Source organism: Sceloporus occidentalis, unplaced genomic scaffold (genome assembly GCF_023333645.1).
Source record: "Sceloporus occidentalis isolate IW3139 unplaced genomic scaffold, rSceOcc1.0.p SCAF_180, whole genome shotgun sequence".
In the NCBI taxonomy this organism is placed as follows: domain Eukaryota; kingdom Metazoa; phylum Chordata; class Lepidosauria; order Squamata; family Phrynosomatidae; genus Sceloporus; species Sceloporus occidentalis.
This window is the reverse complement of record NW_028317160.1, coordinates 1,479,447-1,504,933: the sequence shown is the minus strand read 5'-3', so window position 1 is coordinate 1,504,933 and position 25,487 is coordinate 1,479,447. Positions and strand designations below refer to the sequence as shown.

Below are 25,487 nucleotides of genomic sequence, written 5' to 3'. Positions count from 1 at the left end.
ATAAAATTATGCTGTATCTGTATCCTTGACAAACACATTTGGTGAACTGATATGCAGCAAAATACACTTTTTTCTTCTTTTGTGCTTTGTCCCTTTTTCTTTCAGTTGGCATTTGACTATATGACTGGTATGCCTTTCCTTTTGGTATATAATTAATGAATGATATTTACATTTAGACAAATGTTAGTGGACTGGGCTGTACAGAAATAACGATTGTCCGGATTAGGATCACTTTTCCATTACCTAATGCAGTTATTCTTGATGTGCACAATTGTAAATGTAACCTTCCCCATTCACAGACTATTTAACCCTTTTGCTGTCTAGTATGTTTTGCATTCTCAAATCAAAGCTGGAATTATAAGACTTTACATGCGCATAGGGTGCCATTTTGTCAGGGGTGCAGGGGAAGACCAAAGGGAGTGGAATAAAGATAGACCTGGCCTCTCATGCCTATTCTCTGGCCACTAATGCTTCTGTTTCACCAGACTCTGGATACTATTTTTTTTGGAGAAGACAATGTAAAATCATTGCAATCTAATGATTTTTTTTCTGGTACCCATTTCACATTTATATGTCCTTGCGTTGCCTTATTCTACATTATTTTTTGTAATAAAAATTGTATAGGCTGCATAGGGTTAAATACCTTATGCACTTTTCATCACATGCATTATTTAGTTTACATTTTTAAAATTAGAATAAAAGCTTTATGTTCCATATGCTTTCCCATACCTTTATTCACTTTAAAATGAATTCCCGTGCTGATCCACTTGAAATGTCTAAATTATTAATATAGGGACATAAACCACTGAATGGTACACTGTAAAGTTTTAACTATTAATTATTGAGGCAGAAATATTATTTTATAAGAGCGGAGACGGTATCCTAGCTACAGAGAGATTGTAAAATGATGTAGAGGTTCTACATAAAAAAGTTTAAATAATAATACAATAACTGCTTTTTTTTATTATTAGTCAAAATCCACATTAAGGGATGGTGAGAAAAAAAGAGAAAAACAATTTTTTTCTAAGGCAACAATATATTTCTGAGACCCCCAAAGGATATCAAAAATCAAACGTAACTTTTACTAAATCATTAAACTGAAAACACCTATGGGAAAATAGTTGTCATGGCTTATGCAACAGTATCTATATTGCGGTCCCTATCAAAGGGACAAATTCTAAATGTTATTCAATTCAAACCTCCCTAATCTGCATTCACACAACATATTTCAAATGAAAACCTGTCCCAATAGACAGACAGAAATAGTGAAAGACTCTCGATGCGCGGTCATCAGGGTAGATCTGGCACGTAAGAGCCCCAAAACGTAAAAACCAATTGGTGGGACCTGATTGGACAGTATAGGAGGGGATCCACACGGTACTGAGTTGCCATAGTTACCACTTTGGTGTCTTTGTATTTGCGCTTCCGAGAGCTTTCAGATGTATCTCCAGGACTCTGAGGAATTTCATGCTGAACATCTTAACAATAGGCGAGAGATAACTCATTATTAGTATCAATAAATTATTCATAGATTAGGTTTGTGCTTTCAAATCCTACTCGTTTATATTCATCTCATAACATATGCTTGCCGTGTTCAAATACGAACCGATTGGACAGCACAATAATTCGGGGCATCGTGATCTGCTCTACGCAATATTCATTGTTATGGGTAATTACACATTGAGAAATAATGAATTTCCCAATTTGTAATTACCCATTACGAGGACCATTAAAATAAATTCTACTTGCAGAGTATAAAATTTATGGTTAGCTAATGTTTTCTGTATTGATTTAGTTAACCAGAAATGAACTTCATCAAGAACACAATCAATACAATATTGTATATGTTTTGTTGCACATGGAACAATGCTTCCTATAATTCACATGAAAGCTAAAATCACCCTAAACCGTGGAGGTGTCCTTCATGCCAGCTTCTTTGTTGATGTTGCCTATGCCCTGGCAGCTATTCTGGCTAATTCTCGTTGGTTGGGATTGCCGACAGCTTTGCATCCAGAGTATGTACACCATCATACCTGTACCCAGATAACCGTAAGAGATGGTTCATTTTGCCAAGTTAGTTAATTGAAGTCTAGTTCAAAGCAACAGCTTTGACAACCTGTAGTTAGAAAATTAGACTATCAATGAACAAAATTAAAACATACCCACAAAATTAATTAATTCACGAAAATATCAATGGTTTAACCATGCGGAACTGGTAGGTGCAACAATATATATATATAACGCGTAATGTTAAATAGCGCTGTTAGCTGTCCCAGGAGAGATTCACTGTGACAGTTCAATATTAATTATTACGTATAATTTTAAAGCACTTAGGAAAAGTCCACAAAAAAAAAAACTGTCTGCCGATCCAAACCCAGAGCCCTTTCTGTCCCCTTTTCTTAAATGCATAGAGATGTTCCTGCTTTTGCCTTTTGGCCGTTGAAGCTGCATGACCCAGCTAAAAGTAAACTGTATATTTTTTCTCATAGGTGAGTTATGATGGAGAACTTCATAAGCATCCACAGCTGGAGGCTGACCTTGCAGCGGTGAGAGAAATCTATGGGTCCAATGCTGTATCTCTCAGGTAAAGGATTCTATATACGGGCTATGTAAATACTTCTATTTCAAACATTTCATAGTTTTAAGAGGAACTGACAAATACAAGATACAACTTTCAGCATTGAAACCCATCTCTCTCCTGCGTAGTTTTGACATCCAGGTTCCATTTTAAGCTTGAGAGTTGAAGTTATATTTTAAAGCTCTGCCATCTGCTTCCACCAAAGACATAACCAGGACATTCCATATAAATTGCCCATATCCCTAATCCCTCAGAGAAAATGTTGTTTTATATTTAATAGTATGTAGAATAAGTTGTTTGTTGAAGTGCATAGACTCTCAAATGCACAAAAATGTACATTTGTATAATTTGATTTAATCTGGTATCAGGGGCCTCACAAAAAAACACAAGGCCATGGTGTGAAAATTGCCCCAGGGCCTTCCAACTTCCACAGCTGGTCTGTGCCATCATCTCCCCCAAATAACTTGTCTGTACCTTATTTGCCCCTTGCCCCCCTCCAACATATAACATATGTAAACACACATACATTCATTCTAACACACACTCCATCTCGTCCCCCTTACACACCCATGCTCACACATACAATTACATATCCGTGCTCACACACATAATTACACATCCATGCTCACACACACAAGTATACACAGAGCCCACAAGTACACACAGGTGTTCTAGTGCCCTGTGCGGACTACTCCTCTGGCGCCCCTTCTCACTACCTCCCCCCCTCTGCCCCTTCTCACTATCCCCCCACCCTCTGCCCCTCCTCACTATCCCCCCACCCTCTGCCCCTTCTCACTATCCCCTCCCTGCCCCTTCTAACTATCTACTCCCTCTCTCAACTTCTCATTATCCTCACTTACCTTGTTGCTGGGTCTTGTGGCGGGACCGGGAGGCATCCGTCTTCCCGCTCTGCCGCGGTGCCGGCATTTCATGTTGAGCGCCGGAATATGATGTCATGGAGTCATGGAGAGTGAGGGGTGCCGAGCGGTTGCTGAAAACTTCACGAGCAACCGCTCGGCGCCCCTGCCCGGGACTTAAATTAAAGCATCGGGGTTTTTTTGTTTTAACTTTATTTAACACGAAGGATGTTAAATAAGGTTTAAAAAAAAAACAAAAATTTTTTTTAATTTAAGTCCCGGGCAGGCGCCCCTGCTGCCATGGCGCCCTGTGCACACCCCTAAGGCCGGCCCTGAGTACACATCCATGCTCACACACACAACTGCACATCCATGCCGTAGCGGTTCAAAATAGTTGAGAAAGAGCCCTTTCGACCTGGACCACACCTAGGACCACTTTAGTTATGCTTGTGTCTGGTATTATGATCTTGATCATTTTTGCTTTTCTGCTTTCATATAATTTATGGGTATAGCTTAATTTATAAGCAGTTAGGGATAGTTGAACCATTTGCTAGAGGATCATCTTTTTTGTGGTGGCAGTCCCAAATGTTGGATTTTATATTAACATTGGTCATTTATCTTTTCAGGGAATATGGAGCAATTGATGATGTGGATATTGATCTACATGTTGATGTTAGCTTCCTTGATGTAAGTTATTAAGTTTTGCTCAGAAATGTTTTCACCATTAATGTGTTGTATGTCTTCTAGTTGGTTAGGCAGACCAGATGATCCTAATGGTTCTTATCTGCCGTCACTTTCTTTGTTTTTTATGTTTGTTGACAATTAACATGTCAAGACCTGATTTTAATAAAAATTTGGGGTCACTTAGTTGTTTTCATGGAAAACAAGGACATTTCTCATTGTGCTAATTGCAAAAGGGCTTTCTAACGATCAACTTAAACCTGGATTAATAAAACACAAAAAGTGCCTGTGGAACACAGGAGTAGTGGTTGCTGATAAACGGGCCTTTATACGGCTATGAAGATATTCCATTAAACTTCAGCTGTTTCCCGCTACAATAGTCATTTCCAACATTAACGGCATCTATTACATTGTATTTCTGATTCATGTAATAAATGTGCTTTTGGTGACCGCAAACCTTTGAACGGTAGTGCATAGTAACATGTCCATTTATAAAACCAACTATAATTAATATCTCATTGGTGAGACCTCAGAATACTTTGTCTAGCTCCGTAGATTATGGCTTCAGAAGGATATAAATCATTTAAAGCGAATTCAAAGACTTTTGCAGGCTCTTATTAACAAAACACTCCAGGAAACTTGAATATGCTGACCGAAGAGTGAGGGGAGAGCAGAATCATGATAGACACCTCTAAATATGTCCAGAGATTAAAGGCCATTAGAGAAGTATATTAAATTAAAAGGTAAATACCATGAGTGGAGGGCATTATAAGCTATGAAGTCCCAAAAGGTAATGTGAGCAGGGCTGGTGCAAGGATTTTTGCCACCCTAGGCAAAACATAATTTTTGCGGCCCCCTGGCTCCACCCCCCCTAACTGGCTCCCACTACACCCCATAGTGAGTGCGAGCCACGCACTGCATGTGCGGCTGCCTGCCTCCCATTAAGTGACGGTGAGCCGCGGACGCGCTTCTAATGAATGACCGCGGCCGTAGGTTCGCGGATGCAGGCTGCGTGGCTGCCGGCGCCTTGTCTACTTTGCCTATAGGTGGCGCTGGCCATGAATGTGAGGATGTTCCACCTGGCAAAAGTAGATACCTTGAATAATCTTCAAGTGGAAGTAGCACAAAAAAATTAAGAAAGCTTGGGCTGTGAATATAAATATCCCAAAGAATCAATTAGTAAAAGCTGATTATAAAGGGCAGACTGTATGGACCAACTGATTATATTTTGCCCACACTATCTCTTTATGTACTGTGCTCTGTGGGTTGTGAATTTATACATAAATCCATAATGTATAATTTTTGAGTTACATTATAACTTGAGAAAATATTCTCAAGGTAACTCAATACAATTATCATTTTAAAAGGGTACTTGAGCTATGAAATCCACTTTGATGGATATGGCAGCTGAGTGGTCTTTTTATGTTTGAGTGTGGTTCACGATGCATGTGGGTATTCTGCACCAAATGCATTTGCCCCTTTTTCCCACCCCCTGAGCTACCAGGACTAAGTTTCTGAATGCTAAACAGCCCTCCACATTGAATATTGCACTGCACTGCTATACACCAAGGTTTTTTTTTATTGCTGTATCTCTAAAAACAGAATACAATATTGATTCTTCTATACTTCCATAAAAAGAAACGACTTCCAAGGAAAATCACCACCTCAGACATGTAGTAATTATCTTAATCACAATAATTAGCATTGATATTCAGAGCATCGTCACATTCACTGTTTGATCGTCACAAGGGAAAGAACGGCACATAACTATTATATTTAATTCCAATTTAAAACTCAGATGATAATGTTTCGTTAAGTGTTTTGTTTATGAAGGTGGACCTGCCACATTCCTGGATCCCCTATTTTAAAGGACAGTACACTAAAATAGTATTACATTTAAATAATAATCATATATGTCATAGAAACAACTGATATAGGAAGTTTTAAAAATGTGCTGAAAAAATTCAAGTAACTTGAAATTTAAAATGTATGATTACCAGAAATAGTGCCAGAATTCCTTGTTTAGGGAATAACCTCCCAGAGTCTAATCTTCAATTAACAATTCAAACAAAAGATAAATTTTTCCTCCTCTTGTGTTGAAATTCATTAGTTCTGGTAGGCTTTGTTAGGGCAAGATTGAAGGAGATACAATTAAGGAAAATTTGGATATAGTCCTAGATTTCAAAATAAATAAAATAAAGAAACACAAGCTCTAGGAATAAATGTATTTAATAAAATAAATCTTTAGAATGGATAACATTTAGAAAATTAGCTGGAGGGGAGTTAACTGCTCTTGGGTAGTAAGGTTTCCCAAGGGTCTGATTAAATAGTAATATTTAATATTTTACTTTCGGCATACGGCATGAACGCTGCCTGTACAGCCTTTCACGTATCCAGTGTTGATGACCGAGTTCGCAGTCAATACATACCTTGATATATCAAATGGCAGCAGTGTGCCAGGCGATTCGTCATCAGATCGCTCCGATAGTTTCTTTCCAAGCTGCTCAATGATCCGTGCAGTGAAGCAATGATCCATCCTCAGACACTAAAACAAATACTATAGTTCATTTGACGCGCTTGATAAATGCCCTCCAGCATCCTGCTCTGTATTTACCTTCACATCTGATCATAGTCATGTACAGTTTTGCTCAAGTTGCTGAACTTTTATAACTGAGGATAAAGTACTACCCCGTGTTTAAAATGATTATAACAATTGAAAATAAAGTACAGATTAATGTATTATACATAGCGCATTATCCTCCAACAGGAAGAGATTGCTGTGGCATGGGATGTGATCCGTACAGAGCCTATTGTGGTGCGTCTGCATTGTTCTCTAACACAGTATTTAAATGGCCCAGGTGAGTGCTTTGTGTAAAGTTTTTGTAAGGATGTAACTTTCAGTAAGAAAAATGTATGGTTTTATGTCATTTTGCTCCTATAAAACGCCTTTTATCTGTAGACCTGAAGGCCACTTTTGACGTCAGTCATGTGATATTTTGGGTGACTCTTCTGCTCGATAACCACACCGAGCTGATTCTTTATGGAAATGCTAATGCAAAAACTAGAACTGTTTTAAAGAAGGAAAAGAGCAAACGTATTTTTAATCTGGTAGTGTTAGTTCCTCTGTAAATGATCTCTGTAATTCATCTCGGTGTTTGTGAAATATGAGCCCCATTAACCAGGACTATGTAGGCGATGCCTTTAAGCAATTAGCACAAAAAACATAAAAGTGTTTAAATAGGATGCCTTTCTATATGTAGGAAGCTATTGTTTACCAGTTTATTGGTGTCAATATTTTAGTAACTTCAGGAACTTTAGTTTGGAAGTTTTCAAGAATGCTTTGAAATCCTTGTAATTTCCAATTTGATTTTTCTTCCAGTGCCAACAGTTGATGTGTTTCAGATTTCCACTAAGGAAAAATTTGGGTTGGGGCATCAATTGAAAAAGTAAGTGCAAACCATGTTTTATATTTCAATGTAATTTTGAGTCACTATTTTGTGGAGTTGATGCTTTATATTTATCCAATGCAATTTCCTAATTGACATTACCAATGAGAAGAGCAATAAACGTACCTTTAATTAAAGAGATTCATACCGTCAAGTTGTCCTGTGCCATTGCTTCCCAATGCACCCTCATCTTCTGCTACCTCCATTCTGTGATATCACATTCTTTTTTGGACAGCTTTATTAAAGTAACTCGAATACATGTAAATGTTTTCTTTTTCTTTTCTCCAACCTAGTAAATTGTTGATTTTGATCTCTAAATAGAATAATGCAGACATTTGTGACACAGCAATGGAAGCAGAGCAAGGAAAAATCAAATTGTTCGCACAAGAAAGTGTCAGATAAGAAGGTGAAATCCCCTCTGCACATTTTTTCTACACTGCGCAGGTAATGTCTCGTTTAGCGGTTTTACAAATTTTCTCAGTGGGATAAAAGAATATTTTCGAAGAACGACTGCTCACACAAACCAGTGCATCATATTTCATGGATATGAAAGTGTTAGGTTCTCTATAGACGTAACACAAATGCTAATGAAAGTGATTTTTCAGCTGACCCAAGCACTCATTCCCATAACAAGAGCTAAAGTGTGGTGAGATATAATTAGTTTATTTCATGCCAAAATTCACAGTTTGTATAAAATATTTAGTAACTAGCTAAATACAGAAATGGCTTTCTGGGTTGTATGAAAGATGCACAGAGAACCATACTTATTAACCAGCTGAAATTTAAATTAAATTCATAAATTAATAAATCGCATCTCTGGTGAAACAGTATGTAATGCTGCTTTTAGAAACTGAATATTCTCCTAAATAAAGATATAAATGCATCTTAAAGAGACATTATGTAGTAAGAAACACTCATTTTCCTCCTAGATTGACGGAGATGGGATATCATTAATACTGTATAGATTTTGAATGAAATTGAGTGTCAGAATTCAATTACCGCATGTATGCAGACTTTCATTAAGGGAAAGCCGGTTTCCAAATAAATAACTGAAACTTAATTATAGTGTTGGCTCATTATCTTGTACTCATTATCAACACCCCACCCAAATAATGATGTATGGTTAGAGTTGCATAAGGCGAAGTTCATAGAATTTAATATCTGTTGCATTAAACATCATGGACCATGTGTTAAGCTTAAGATTTAACTTGCGCTTAACATTCCACAAGCAATAGCTTAATATCCTAATGTGTTTTTGGGCGCCTTGTAGAACAGAGTCCCCCCAAGTGCAATGTCAGCAGCCCTTATCAACAGCTCACTACTTGTTAGAACACACATCTTTCCTTGTGCCTATGGTTTCCAGCAATTACAAAACACATAGAAAAGATAAGTTGAAATATTAGTGGCGAAGCGGGATAATGGGGTTAGGTGCATGCTAAGGAAATTGTAATTATTAAATTTCTTCATATAAAGAAGCTGTAATAGTCTAACAAAGCCAAAGGAGTGACGTTTCTGGAATAGAGGGAGACGAGGTTGGGTTAATGCAGAAAAGCAGATTCCAAATTGACAGGCGATATGTGCCAACTGGTGAAAAATCTGATTGCGTGTGATAAGAGATGGATGTCTAGATAGTCCAATGACTTGGGAAAAGTGGATTACATGCCTGCATCAAGCATTGCTTTAATTGTTTTTATTTGATTTTTGAAGGTCGCCAAGCTATCCCCCTCCTGGATGTGGGAAAAGCAAAGTAAAACTAAAATCTGAGCAAGATGGCATCTCAAAAACCCATAAATTGTTGAGAAGAACTTGCTCTAGCACAGTGAAGGCTGAAGACATGTGTAACACAAAATCTCACAGGAACTTTGGCCGTTCTTTGTCTAGTGACCCTAGGGCTGAACAAACTATGAGTTTGAAATCACACAAACTCTTGAATCGTCAATGCTCCACAGCCATTAAGCAAGATGACTGCATATCACTAAAGCAACATAAACTGCTAAGTCGTTCTTGTTCTGGAGATCCCAGATGTGAGCACAACAGCACCTTGAAGCCCCATAAACTTTTAAGCAGGTCTTACTCTAGTAACCTTCGTATGGAGGAATTAGATGGACTCAAGAACCACAAACTACTCAGCAAAACCTATTCCGGTGTCCCCAAATCATCAAAAATGGACCTTTTGAAAGAACCTATAGCAGAGGGCAGGAGGCTCTCTCTTACCTCAGGGCTGATTGGTATCTTAACGCCAGCTACGTCTTCACAACCCACTGTGCGTATACACATCCAATGTAAAGAATTATTTTCACACTGTTCATTAAGAAATTAAATGTGTATCTGTAAGGTCATTACTATGTCCAGGGACAGAATTCCTAATAGGCAAATAATATGCCTGGACTGACATTTTTAGGGGAGTCAAGTGTATGTGGAGCCCAGTCAATGTGGCTAAACAAGAGCCCCGTCTCTGCCTATTTTTTTCTTTATGTTCTACCAAAAAAACATATTTTACTACTTTTCAGTTTGTAGACGGTGCCAGTAGTGTTTTTACATTAGGGCATTTGAGATGTATGTCCAGCTTTGATTATGGGTTTAACTAATACTGAAGTAACCCATCTGATGGCTAAATATTTCTTACTAGTAGGGTATGTTTACAGACGGAAACCTTTGTATGCTGTTCTAAATATATTATGTTTCAAAAATTAACTTAAGTGAAACTTCTGAAACCCTTCTCTTCTTTTGAGTGAGGAGGACAAGAAGGTTTAAGGTTTGTTTTTTTTTAGCAAAAACAAACCAAAAAAGCCCTAAGTCGATTGAGTTAGTTATGTCGTCTCTATGGCAGCAGGTGTTTGATCATTGACCTATTTTATAACCATAAAGATAGGAGTAAACACATTCAGGCTAATTTTGCATTAGTGCAAAATCCACATTTCACTTTTCCACATAAGTTAAAAATACTAATATGTTAAGAAGAGACAAACTACTGTTTATCACACATGTACAATTAAAGCCATACAGTTTATTATGTATTTCTTACTCTCCAGTCTCCACATTGTATAAATAAATGCCTATAAATTAACATAATACTTTTTGTGTAGAAGTTTATTAAAGCACTTTAATATACTTTGGAACAAGAGCTAAATTTTAAACAATTGGTTTGTTTGTCAGATAGTAGCTAGCCTCTTCTTAACATTTTTGGTATTTTAACTCTGTGAAATTCTCAAAACAATTTCACACCAATTACCCTATACATTTAGGCTTAACTGATTTACTTGTTTTATCTTTATTATGTAATAGTTCACATATTTTAGGTTAATAGAGTCAGTCCTCCCAGTATCTGGGAACCTCCCCGGGTTGGCTACCCAGAAGCTGGGATTTGTTTCAGAAACATGGAAATCTGCATGTAGGGCAGTTTATCCTCAGTCAAAGTTTAATGGGCGGGGCGTAGACAGGAAGTTGGTGGTAGTGGATTGGGAGCAGACAGGAAGTGAGAGGAACCTGGGCAGGGAATGAGCATGACTAAACACCAGTCCCCAATATGGAGATTGAGTGGGAATCAACAGGGAAGAAGGAAGCTCCCAGGTATGCAAATGACTCATCACCAGGACATGTTTTTAGATCTCCCAACATTAGAACAGATGGGACATTTGGTTGTTATTCATTTACTTGCAAATAAAAGAACTACCTGTCACCTTGTAAAGGGATAATGAAAGCTTTGACTGTTGTTAGCTACTGATTATTCCTACATTTGAGTAAGCTGATGAACTTCCGCAAAACGAAGGAGCTTCCTGGCACACCCTCTCCCCCATTGGGGCGCCAGCATAATGAAGACAGATTTGCTGAGAAAGAGAAGCTTGCACAAATCTATCTGCATTATTCTGGCCTCTCTGTTCTGAGGGGGTATGCCAGGAGGCCCCCGCCCCTTTTGCAAAAGCTCACCAGGTGACCATGTCTACAAAGAAGGGGTCGAAAACAGAAAAGACACAGAAACACACTCCTTGTAGAGATCTGTATATTGATAGAAAGCCAGCATAAATATATTTTTACATTTATGGACTGAGCTGGAACATTGTTAATTAGACGAAGAAAGAAGAACAAGAAGATGCAAGAGAAGAAGCGGTGCTGTGTCGCAAGGACACAGGGAGACAGAATTGGTCGGCGGAGAAGGTAGGAAGATATTCAGAGAGTGAATGAAAGTGTAAGAGAAAGTAAATGATAGTGTGAGAATGCATGAGTGAGAGTGTGAAAGAACACGAGAGAGTGAATAAGGATGAGTGACAATGAATTTCGTTTCAGAATGTAAACTGCTCTCAGATTTTTTTCAGAACCTAAAGGGCATGAAATGAAATTGGTTATCGGAAAACAAATAGAAAAAACGGAACTAAAAATTGTCCAAATCATTTTTGGTTCATTAGCACAAGTGTAATTATTACTGTTTGCCGAATGTCACGTGATACATACATTTTTGGCCATAAGGCAGATTAGGTTGTTGACTAGAGATGCCAAGGCTTTGGCTTGGTGTTTCCACATTAAGCAGTGCAAACGTTGGGCATCACAACAGTGATATACATGGAAGCCTGCCACAAATAGTCCAGAATGGCTTTCTGCCAATATGAAAGGATCCTACATTTTCACGTTAGTAGTTAGGATTAAAAAGGTTTGTGGAACACGGTGTTCATTTGAGGTTGTGGTAGAGTTGATTTAAAGAAACAGTAAAAGGTATCTCTCAGCGTGCAGAACATGCCCTCAATGGTAGATATATGTTTTGATGACTTTTAAAAGATTTGAAACCAGCTCTTAGTCACAGGGAGATTAGTTGCATTGCAAGAAATGAAAGTGCAAATGTAAGATAAGTTTGTTTTAATACATAGCAATTTGTTGTTGTCTATCAATTGATGTTTTTTTTTTTCTGAATGTGACATGTCTTATGTTCCTATGCCGACTTCACTTTTACACTATGTTTTATTGCCATCAACCACTACTATTGATGGGAAATGATTTGTTGTAGTGAAGACACAGAGTATTACTATTTATCTGTGTGTATAATTATTTATAAGTGTTTTCTGATAAGGTATGCCCTAAGGGTTTTAGAACTTACTGTTTTCTATGGTAGTTTTATACGAACATCACGAAATTGCCCGTTGGTCATTATATTGCTTTGTTATATTATTGGTCTTATTAACATGAACTTGTTTTTAAAATGTTGTGGAAACATAATACTAAATTTGCTGTATGTATACTGATTCTTTTTAGCCAAACAATGGTGCAAAAAATGTTCCAGCACGAGGTCATGGATTTCTTGTCCAGGTATGATAATATAAGATGATATATGATAATAAGTTTGGATAGATTTTTGCAGACGGATACTGAGAAGTGGTTTCTGTTTCAGACCATTGAGTTTGCTGAACAGAGAATCCCTGTGCTGAATGAATATTGTGTGGTTTGTGATGAACCCCATGTCTTTCAAAACGGACCAATGCTGAGGGTGAGTGTTTCCTTCATCAGTACTGTTCTTTTGTGTTTTCTAGAAGTAATTATGGTTGCTGGCTTTTGCCAAACCATTTCCTGGACAATGTTTGCGAGTCTGCATCTGAAGGTGTGTATGGAGCATGGCCATAGGTGTGGGTTTTACCAGTGACAAATGTTTGGTTTAGTAAAAAAATGGACAGAAGAGAAAGAAGGAAGATAGAGAAAGGAGAGGAAAGATTATTAAGAAAAGAGAGAAGAGATAAGAAAGAAAAGAGTGAAAATGCGTGATTCTTTTAGACACACTCACCTGGACTGTCGCACAAACTTACATTAACTTACACCTGCTCACAGATACACCACATCTGTTTTTACATTTTATTTTCAAATTCAACCTCTAGCGTCCATGTATTTTCCTAAAAAATTCACACGACAGAACAGGACACATTTAGTAATTGCCATGGTTCCAGCATCAAATTAATTTACTGCAGAAAAGCGGCAACCACGGCTGGCCCAAGATATTGTGCTGGCTGGGTCCAATGACGAAATGCTGCCCCTCCTTTCTTGCAGCTCCACTTTTTCTTTTCCTCTTCTTGTTCTTCTGTCTTCTTTCTTTGACCGCTTCTCCCCTGTCATTTCTTTCTTCATCTGCTTCCCTGTGAACCTGGCCTTCCGGTCAAGGGCGTGCCTGGTGTATTTGGCACCTGGGGCAGATCCCATATTTGGTACCCCTGCTCCCCCTCATCAGCCCACATATGCACTGGCACACATTTATACATACAAAAGACATTTAGACAGACTTACACACTCACACCAACACACATGCAAACGCACATACTTACTAACACACACTTACACCCTACACACTCATGATAACACATACTCCTCACCCACACACATACACATTAATGCTCAAATACACTTACACATCAATATCCATCCTTACACACTAAGACTTACACATCATACCCACACACACTTATACATACACATCTATGCTCAAACACAGACATCCATGCTTACACCTAATCGGGGTGAGGGTATGCCCAGAAGCCCTGCCCTTTTGCGAAAGTGCACCGGGAGCAGTGTGAGCATGAATGTGTATATGTGTCTGAGCATGAATGTGGATGTGAGTTACCGGGGGAAAGGCAAGGGGCCAATTAGGGATGCCAAATGTAGCATCTGCCCCAGGTGCTAAATAACTGCGAGACCAGGTTCACGGAGAAGCAGACGAAAAAAGAAGACACGGGACAAGCGGACAAAAAACAAATAAAACAAAGACGCACAAGAAGAGAGGAAGTGGAGCTGCGGAAAAGGAAACACGGAGACGGAAAGGAGTCGACAGAGAAAATAGGAGGACATCGAGAACGTTCTTGAAGAACAGACTTAAGTAGTCATAAAAGCTTGCAATCTAAGCCAATTTGGTTAGCTGATTAAGCTATCATCTTGATAATAGTTTTAATATTTTAGTTGTTTTTTTTTCATGTTCCAGCATTTTCATTTGGGCATCCAATTTTAAAATAAATGCCCTTTAAGAAAGAACTAAGAACTCTTGCCCCCACTACTGAAACATTTCCAGGTGCCCCTAATTACTTTGCCAGTGCTAGTCATATTATAGCCAGCAAACAGAGACAGCAGTAGCTTTTGATGAAAGTTAAAAACACTGAAAGAATACTAATTAATTTTAAAAAATCATAAATAAGGTTATGGCATCTCTTATGTATGACATCTCAATAAATTGACATTCTCACCTCCCGTCCTTTAATCACATAGATCACCTTTCAGTTAACGGATATGTAGTGATTTGCATTCTGCGAAAGAAATGATTTGTGTTACATAATCATTTGCTAATTAGCAGTCTTTGATTTGTTCTTTTGTAGCTCATTTAGGAATAAACTGTTAATTTATTGTATGATGTAATTTCATGTCTTTGGTTTCCAAAGTGCTTTTGTTTAATATGATCATTTTTAGGTTGAAAGAATGAATCTAAGCATATCTAAGTTAATTGGATGCTGATTGCCAAATTGAAATTCTAGCCTTGCATCGCTTATGTTTTTTTTTTTATGTGGGTTTTTATTGAAGATGCTGAGTCGTCAGGTTTCATAGCATCTGTGTATTGTATATCATCCGAAGGCTGCATATAAGCCAAAGGCATGAATATAGTGACGGTATCGCTGATCAGTGAGCCAGACATTTGGTAATGTTCCTTTGTTTTGCAACACTTTGTAAAAAAGAGAATTTGGAGATAAAGATTGCAGACACATAGCAAATGTATGTCTAAATCAAAGCATGCATTGGTTAGAAACAGAGATGGTTAATGTGATAACTTCATACATGAGACAGGAAGTTGTGGCTTGGTTTATACGCACAACTGTGAATGCGCAACGGCTGCAGAGCGCTGACAATATACAGCCCAAGGAGGAACTCCAGCCAAATACTCAGTAATAACACCATCAAAAAAATATTTAGCAGAAAACACACTGAGTATGACCACCATCAGAAAGAGATTGCAGAAAAGGGTGCACAGAAAGCATTCAGTCAATACCTTGTTTCCCTGGTGGCTATGTGTGGTATTACAATTAAAAAAACAAAATTGCCTTCCATGGCCCCCTTGTCAGGTGGATCACTATAACTGTGGAATCCAAGATTATTTTTTTTTAAAGAAAAGCATTTTTCTATATTCTAAATGTTACCAAATATATGCAAATTAGAGATATTTCCATTACATGTGCCATGGTCATTCAGCAGCCGAGTTGGATAGGAATGATGTCATTATGCTGGATGCAGGATATTTCCAAACTGTCATATCTGAGAGCTTCCCAATGATCCCACAATAAGGTTCATGAACATTTCATGTCCTATCATAAAGATGCTATTCAGCCATAGCACTAGTACTAATGGCAGTACATACTGGCTTTCGTGGGAAAGAAAATTTCAAATTCAAGGTGGACTTTTCTTTAGGTGAATAATAACAGGTATTCCTGTAATGGTTTCTTAAATTAGATATTCATAAGAAAACGGTGATAATTGCCTAATTAAATGATTGTATGTAGGAATGGACCAGGAATTAAAATTTACCCTGGCACTTTAGATAATATTGCAACCTATTGGAGACATTTGACCACACACCATGCTCTTACACGTTTGTAGCATGCTGCCATGTGTATTGACCCATTGGTTCCACACTAGGATGGGATCTGACAAGAGACGATAAGGGTATATGGGAGGAATTTGATGGGTCCTTACACTGACATTGATGGGTCCAATAAAAAGGTGAGTGGTCAGTAAAGTTCAGGACCAAGCTCTACTATAGTTGCTTGTCCTCGCATGCCAATAATTGCAGAACTTCTTTTATATTCTCAAATAAAACAAGTTGTTTCAATTTTCAATTTTGTGAATTGCAGATGAAAATGTTTTTAAAACTCTTTAAAAGAAAAAAAAAAATTTAAATGAAAAATAAATACATTTTTAAACAGAAACAAGGCCCAGGAGCCCTATTAACCCCCAAAAAACAACCCAATGTAATGAAGTTGCATTTCTTTAACATAATGACTGTATTAAGTTGTGGAATTTCAGCTCTGGTTGCATTTAACACACTATGTATTCCCAATGACTTAGATTTACTGTGAACTTAGATTTACTCAAGGAAATTAGTAATCATTTCCTTCATCTGTGCTAGAGCAATGAAGCAAGGCCAATTCTCTTCTGTTTTACTGCACTGAATTGACATCTAATTTAACATTTGCTGAACAGCAACTCAAAAGTATTCCATGAATTAAAGAGGGAAGAGAGTCTGCAGAGAGCTGACTGTTAATCAAGCTTCTATATACTGTGTTGTAAAGGCGCCATCGTGTGGTCAAACAAGATATTGCTTAATGACGGCTACAAATTATCTCCATCAAGTTACTACTATTATACAGTTTATATCATTTTATGTATTTGGTAATTCATTTAGCAAGGTGTGCAGTTATTTTTCCTTATATACTTTTTCCTCATACTTTACATATTATTTATTTTAGATACCTTTTTAGAGACCAATAGTTTGTTTTAAGGCTGTGATGATTTAATAGTATTTCTTTTCTATGCCATAATAAACATACATTGGTATGGCTTTCCAAATGTCAAGAATGAGTGAGTGATGCTTCATGTATTGTTCTGTTACTGATCTGAGGAGTATATGAGCAACTAAAGTTTGTAGTTTGGAATATTGTATACATTTGGAGTTTTCCTATTTGTTTGTTGCTATTGTTTATATATAGTTATTATAGCTCCTCATTGCATGTTATCACATGATAAACAGATTAAGTAGTTATTGTTCCTTTTGGTGTAACATGCCCTCTCAGAGAATCTGAAAGTGGTGAAGCACAGATTCCTTATGCCACTATAATGTATTTATTAAGTGGGATTTTCAGTATTTTGTTCTGTTTTATTCATTTTTTTTATAATTACAGATAGGGCCTCCTGAATCTTTGGGCCCCGAGAAACCTAGAGCAGTCCCTGGTATTTCAATTTTTATCTATGAAGTGCTAACAGATGTACTCAGTGCTTTACAGTTTACGATATAATAAAGGGAAGATATAAGTGGAGTCCAACAAGGAATACGGTATTCATAGAAACATTATGCAATATTTATGCATATATTAGGGAGGTTCCCTGCCCCATAGAGCTTACAGTCAAATATGTCTGACCGTGAAGAAGAAGAAGAATAATGTAATTAGATCTAGCTTCCGGCAGAGGTGCTAGTGCATGGTGTATGTAAGTGTATGGTGTTAGCTTGTGTGTGTGTCAGCATATGTGTTATTGTGTATATTAGTGTATGGTGTTAGCTTGATCTTGTTTGTGTTGGTATTTGGTGTAAGCATGTGTAGATGGGTGTTAGTAGTTGGTGTTAGAGTGATTGAGTGTGTTAGTTTGTGTGTCAGGTTATGGTGTTAGAGTGTCAGGGATGAGTTTAGGGTTAGTGGCACCTGAGACGGAGAAATAGGAGAGGAGGGGGGTGAAGTGTGTGTATGTAACTATGTATGTGTAATTGAATGTTAAGTTACATGTTACTTTGTATGTGTGTTAGTTATGGGGGAGGCTCACAGGTTTATTTCAGAACTCTGTATTGGTCTGCAGAGTTGTGCAGACTCTATTATTTACAGTAATATAGATATATATATATATATATATATATATATATATATATATATATATGCTAATGCAATACGTATGTAACACATAAAACGTACTGCCTTAGTTCTTAGACATACAATTATGTCACACATTTAAGAATAATGCTTTTGTGTTAAAAGTAGACTCCACATTCGTCTGTGCCTGTTGACCCAAATCATTATTTAATGAATAGGTCCCTAAAAGACTGTTTAGAGATTTTATATGTAAAAGACTTTGCAACAATAATGTTTGAATTAGGCAGTAAAAACGTGGGATTATTGGAAAACTGACACCCCCAAAGAAACAAAAATGGACAGTACACTAAACATTTGTTTTACTTTTGCCTGCCAAAGCATAGACATTATATAAATACACAATGTTTGCTTCTAGTTGGCGAAATCTTTTGGGTTTTTTTGTCCTTAATTGAACTTTTCAGCTGTGCTGTTTTAATTCGCTGTGCTGCATCCAGCAATACGCTTGAATGTGTGCCAGCACGAGAAAAAACACAGCCATTCTCAAAGCATTTATGAATTACCGGTTTAGAAATCATCCAGTTGTGTTCCGACTAGAGTCATAGGAAATACTTCACTTTAACAATAAGTGAAACCTATACATAAAGGAAACTACCATCATTTGTGCTGCTACCATATAGACAGATTGCCCCCCCACTGGTTTAAAAATGCCCCAAGAGGACATGAGAGGCGTGAGGCAAATATTTATAACGATGTAATGTCGCAAAACTACCGTATTGGCTCGAATATAGGCCGCACTTTTTTCCCCCACTTTAAGTCTTTAAAGTGGGGGTGCAACCTATATTCGATGTCTAGCGCCCGGGCAGGCAGCAGGGTTAGGATACAGATCCCCCGCAGCGGTGCAGGAGACGTGCATCCTACTCTCTGATCCGCTCAGACAGCCTCCTCTGCCAGCACTTCCCACGGGGGAATTCCCGGCATGGGAGGCTGTCTAAGCGCATCGCACAGACGTTCACCGGCAGCGGCGATGCAAGCGTAAACAGCCTCCGCTGCCGGCACGTCTGCACGATGTGCTTTAACAATCTCCCTTGCCGGGAATTCCCACGGCGGAAGTGCCAGCACCGGAAGTTGAGTACGCGTACTGCGTAGCTGTCCCCCGCCGACCCCGGGGAGTCTGCACTGGTAAGTCTAGGGGGGGGACCTCTTGGGAGCAGAGTGGCAGCATATCTCAGGGGGGGTGTAGAGTAGCAGCATATCCCGGGGGGGGGCACATCTCGAGGGCAGAGTGCATATCTCAGGGGGGGATAGAGTGGCAACATATCTCGGGGGGCAGAGTGGCAGCATATCTGGGAAGGGCAGAGAAGCAGCATATCTCACGGGGGCAGAGTGGCAGCATATGCAAGTGGTTTTTTTTTTACTAAGAAATTTTTTTCTTTAAAAAAGCACCTAACTTTTAGGGTGCGGCCTATATTCGGGTGCGGCCTATATCCCAGCCAATACGGTATATATTTTGTTTTCTTACGGAGACAAATTGTGATGTGTTTTTTTAATTGATGTATACTTCTACATATTCTACTTCTACATTTTTTTGTAACTTAATAAACGCTACCATAACACATTCATCCCATGTATTTAAATATATTTTAAGGAGTATGGAGGCACCTGGCATTTTATTCTTTTTTATATCATTTGCCTATTATCTATGGCCATAGTGCCCAAACCCCACCCAATATGCAGTAGGATTCCATATAAGTAAAAGCATAACCCTGTGCTGGGTTTAATACATCAGTTAAGCTTTTAGGGAGCCCATCCATGCCTCCCCATCCCTTATGGTGTGGTAAGAGGGGGTAAAATAACGGGTAACCCTTTAGGGTCACATAATATCCATCCATGCTTCCCACCATTCCCTATGCTTTATGAGGGGGGGGGTAAAATTGACAGTTAACCCTTTATGGAGGCAAGGTGCTCACCCATACCTCATCCACTATTCTGTGGGATAGGGTTTAGAAATAACACTTAACCCTTTGGGTAGACATGGCACCATATCCATACAGCCTCCCATCCCCTATGCTGTGGGGGTTATAAACGGCAGTTAACTTTCTTGAGAGGCATGGTGCTTAACCTGAAGACTAAAGAATACTTCTATTTCTTCTATTTGTAATGACTTGGTGAAACCACCATTGTGGATGGTTCTTGTTGATAGATCAAAGCTTTATTTCTATGCATTGTCTATTACTGCTTTCCTATTTTCTGGATTACTTCCAAGTTCTATATTTATAATGCAACGATTACACTAGGGTGCTGTTTATCAGAAATATATACTTGTGTATTCAAGAAGCTACGCAACATCGCCTCTGCATAGATCTATAGAATAAATATATCCACGAAATGTCAAATAAGTACTCAGTAATTGGGAAAGAACCAGCTGGCCCATCTGATTTTCCCTTTTTAATCACCTTTTTACATAAGGATAGCTTTATGCACATCCCAAGCCTTACCATGTTTACCTGTACTACTTCTACTAGACATATATTCCAGGTAACTACTACCTGTTCTGTAAAGTATAAAGGTTTAAAGAATATACATGTCATGTTGGATATGTCATTTGATGTAAAACTATTTTATACTATTTTATAATGCTCATTATTGCATTATGACGGATCAAGTGTCGCATATGTAAAATTTGAAGATTACGTTTAAAAAGCCAGGCAGTGTTATAAGGTCATGAAGATAAATTCCAAACTCATGTGTTACTATGTTTCTTTTGACAGCCCACCGTGTGTGAACGGGAACTGTGTGTATTTGCTTTCCAGACGCTGGGTGTCATGAATGAAGCTGCAGATGAAATAGCAACTGGAGCTCAGGTATGCCTAACATATTTGGATAAAGTCAGTAAGGTCCTGTACCATACGTTTATAATCAGCATCTTATTACTATTGCATTACTAAGGATATGGATAGTATAGCTTCTAAAAAAATTATCAACTTGTTATACTTAACATACTACATTTACCACATGTCATATGGTTTGAATCCAAGATAAGTTGCCCAGTTCTGAATTTGCTGTGTGTGGACCACCTGGAGTCTCAATAATTTTTGTAGCGAATACCCCAAAAATATCATAAAAGCCACGCTATTTAAAAACAAATGAATATAGACCTGCACACCCTAGTACAATACAATACTTCTGCTACATCCTATTACAATAAGATAAATCTACTACATCCTAATACCATCAGATACATCTACTACATCCTAATACAATCCGATACATCTACTACATCCTAATACAATCAGATACATCTACTACATCCTATAACAATAAGATACTTCTACTACATCCTAGTACAATAAGATACATCTACTACATCCTAGTACAATAAGATACATCTACTACATCCTATTACAATCAGATACATCTACTACATCCTAATACAATCAGATACATCTACTACATCCTAATACAATCCGATACATCTACTACATCCTATAACAATAAGATACTTCTACTACATCCTATAACAATAAGATACTTCTACTACATCCTAGTACAATAAGATACATCTACTACATCTTATAACAATAAGATACTTCTACTACATCCTATAACAATAAGATACTTCTACTACATCCTAGTACAATAAGATACATCTACTACATCTTATAACAATAAGATACTTCTACTACATCCTAGTACAATAAGATACATCTACTACATCCTATTACAATAAGATACATCTACTACATCCTAGTACAATGCAATAAATCTACTACATCCTAGTACAATAAGATACATCTACTACATCCTAGTACAATAAGATACATCTACTACATCCTAGTATGATACATCTACTACATCCTATTACAATAAGATACATCTACTACATCCTAGTACAATCAGATACATCTACTACATCCTATTACAATAAGATACATCTACTACATCCTAGTACAATGCATTAAATCTACTACATCCTATTACAATAAGATACATCTACTACATCCTATTACAATAAGATACTTCTACTACATCCTAATATGATGCATCTACTACATCCAAGTACAATGCGATAAATCTACTACATAATAGTATAATACAATATTTCTTCACCATCCTAGTACAATACGATACATCTACAACACCCTAGTACAATACAATACATCTACAACACCCTAGTACAGTACAATACAATACTTTTACTAAAGCCTAATATGATACGTCTACTACATCATAGTACAATATGTCTCTACATCCTTGTACAATACGATACTTCTACTACATCCTAGTACGATAAGATACTTCTACTACATCCTAGTACAATACAATGTTCTATAGGTCTCCGGTATAGTTTTTGTTACTCATAATGAATTAGATCATTGATTTACATCTACTATTTCCAGGTGGTAGATCTTCTTGTTTCGATGTGTCGATCTGCTTTGGAATCTCCAAGGAAGGTTGTCATTTTTGAGCCATATCCTTCGGTGGTGGACCCCAATGACCCTCAGACCCTGGCCTTTAATCCAAGAGTGTGTATTGTATTCTTATTAAATGTTATATACATACTTGTGTATTTTTTATTTATTATATAACATTTATGTTACAAATGTTGGTAATTGTGTCCTGTTTTACCACAGGCATGTATTAATTTCACATACTAAATGTTGAGTAAATGCTGGTTAGCATATTCACTACCCCCAACTCACCTGGACACCCACCTTAAACTACACTCGGTTTGCATCAGCTTGACTTCAGTACAGTCAAGATGACGTGGGTTTGGGATTGTAAATCTAAATTAGAACTGGTGTCAAAACAAGACCAGGTGAAAAACCACAAACCAGAAATATTAAAAACAAAAGTCCTCATGATCCCCTATAAACCAAGGTGTTTAATTAGTACCCACCCTTCTCCTGCTATGTGTGCCCATAATGTGCTCTGTGGGTGGTGTGGAGCCAATCCTTCTCCCTTTTTCCCTATATAGTGTGATGAGCTTTAACTATGATGAATAAACCTTATGGGGAGGTGTGATGCCCACTCACACAGCCATCACTTGTGCTGCAGAATGGAGTGTTTAAGAATGCACAGTAACCCTTCGGATGGAGGGATTTATCCCAAGTTAATCTTGTCAATGGGTTTTGACAAGGCAGCATTTGCTTGTCATACTTTATTATTTTAAGAGACATTTATCAATAATAAACAATGCACACTAACATTCCTAAATATTCCAGTTTTCCCTTATAATCATCAGTCATTAATATTTTTTTTGTGTGTTGTTTCACAGAAGAAGAATTACGACAGAGTTATGAAAGCACTGGATAGTATCACATCCATCAGAGAGATGACTCAAGTGAGCAGATGCATCTAGATTTATGATTGATTCTTCTTGATATTTTGCATTGTACATATACTGTCTATATAATTTATCTATTGTGTTAAGCTATATAAAACATCCACCACAACTAGATAGAATAGATTATTTCCCCAATACTATGGTCAGAAACTGATATTAACTGCAAAAGTAACACTGCCTGAGTGTTCACTATGCACAGCTTAGCTCTAACACTGGAATCTGGAGTATTAGTACTTGAAGTATTTGAACTCTTGGCATTAGGATAGGAAGTCCCTGTCCCATAGATTGTACAATCAAATTACCTCTGTTAATATGATACCTATCATATTAGATTTAGAATGAAGCTCTTCTAATAATAGTCGGTTCATTCATGCGTATGGGACCTGGCTCATTGCTAAGATGTGCCCATATTTTTCCTTCCATGACACAGAGAGTTGTAGGGCTATTAAACTAATTTTGGCCTTATAATTTTACAACAAATCAATTTCCTGCTGATAAGAGATTGACAAGTCCCAGGTAGGCTCTTGTAGGTGTTACACATCTTCACACCAAATGTCACACAACATGCCAATGTTATGCGGATCTAAGCTCGACTGTCTGTAAAGCAATCTTATTTTCATCAAATGGAGTCTATGCTAGAAGCGACCACCTTGATATTTATATACATGCACTTACAACCAAGATGGATTTCCATTGAGCCTTCACTGGGCTCTGTCCTTTTAGTGTTAGCAAGTAAGAAGCAATCTTTATAGAGAACAAGAGATAATTGTAGTTATTCTGTTGATCTGAACAGTTAGCTGTGATTAAGTTGTGAGATAAAACATTTGATCGCACTTTATTAATGTATATCAGGAGGAGACTTCTTCCAAAGTTCTGAGTTGACCATTTTGAAGTCAAATGTAAGTCACTGTTTCATTAATAGACAGTAAAAAGAAAGAAAAGGAGATATAGAGAGACATAGCGCATTTTTACGCAATATAAAGCGCAGTGGATTTTGTGGTCAATTACATTTTACTTAACAGCAATCAACGGGTGATATAGTGTGCTTTAAAAATAATAATTTACCCAATTATGTTCTGTAGTGTGGTCTCATATATCCAACATATAAGGACATAAACATAAAAAATGAAACAAATATAGTATAATATTGCAAACGTTTGAGTTTGAGAGGGTAGGCCCCAGATCTCTCCAGCAAATTGAAGGTTAAAAGAGATACTCCAGTCAGCAGGTGGTAATTAATCAACAGGTAGTTTTAATCAATCATAAATCTTACTTGTACCATCCACAACTACAAACGTGTAACCAAATGTATGTACACACAGGATGGTCAAGAGAAAGAAAAACAGTAAAAAAAACAATAATAAATCACTTAACTCAACACCTTTTGCTCTTAAATATGAGCTTCCTCCAGACGTATTTGGTAGTTGCGATAATGTCCTTTGTGTTCCAACCCCAGTCCAAGTTGCTTCAAATTGTCTCAAATCGCTTCCACCAACAAAAATCAGAGTAATGATTGTAATGGAACAAGGGACCTGAGCACAGATAAACATGGGTTTTACTCATCATATGTAAACCCCATATATAACTCTGTCCTTATATGTTGGATATATGAGACCACACTACAGTATATCATTTGGTAACTTATTATTTTTCCGGTTGATTAATATGGAGACGATTAATATCTATGGAGAGACCTGGAACAGATTGTCAATGCCCCAAACAGCTTTTCTGTGTCATCTTTTTCTAATAACAGCTTGTCAGTGCCCCCAAACTGCTTGCCTGTGCCATCTTTTCACCCAAATAGCCTGTCTGTTCAAGCCATGCCCTTATATAGCCTGCCTGCACCATCTTTGCTCCCAAACATCTTGTCAGTGCCCTAAAACAGCCTACCTGTGCCATCTTTGCACTCAAAGAACCTGCCTGTCTATTAGATAATCCCTAAACTCCCTGTGCAGCTGGCTTTAAAGGGGCAGGAAAGTGTTTACAGGGGTCCCTGGG

At 37.6% G+C, this 25,487-nt stretch overlaps 1 protein-coding gene across 4 annotated transcripts in view; it reads left to right on the top strand.

Annotated features, from left to right (window-relative positions):
* The window catches only part of LOC149278800 (protein mono-ADP-ribosyltransferase PARP8), a 96,474-nt gene that overhangs the window by 48,617 nt on the left and 22,370 nt on the right, over positions 1 to 25,487 (top strand). The window contains exons 7-18 of one of the 4 annotated variants that reach the window (XM_089501731.1): positions 2,490 to 2,584; positions 4,062 to 4,122; positions 6,884 to 6,974; positions 7,496 to 7,562; positions 7,884 to 8,006; positions 9,270 to 9,825; positions 9,969 to 9,974; positions 12,804 to 12,857; positions 12,940 to 13,035; positions 20,914 to 21,006; positions 22,543 to 22,668; positions 23,421 to 23,486. In XM_089501731.1, coding sequence (XP_089357857.1) covers positions 2,490 to 2,584; positions 4,062 to 4,122; positions 6,884 to 6,974; positions 7,496 to 7,562; positions 7,884 to 8,006; positions 9,270 to 9,825; positions 9,969 to 9,974; positions 12,804 to 12,857; positions 12,940 to 13,035; positions 20,914 to 21,006; positions 22,543 to 22,668; positions 23,421 to 23,486 — 1,434 coding nt within the window. Of the gene's footprint in view, positions 1 to 2,489; positions 2,585 to 4,061; positions 4,123 to 6,883; positions 6,975 to 7,495; positions 7,563 to 7,883; positions 8,007 to 9,269; positions 9,826 to 9,963; positions 9,975 to 12,803; positions 12,858 to 12,939; positions 13,036 to 20,913; positions 21,007 to 22,542; positions 22,669 to 23,420; positions 23,487 to 25,487 lie in introns of all 4 variants that reach the window. The other 3 variants (XM_089501730.1, XM_089501732.1, XM_089501733.1) reach the window with 3 other exon arrangements.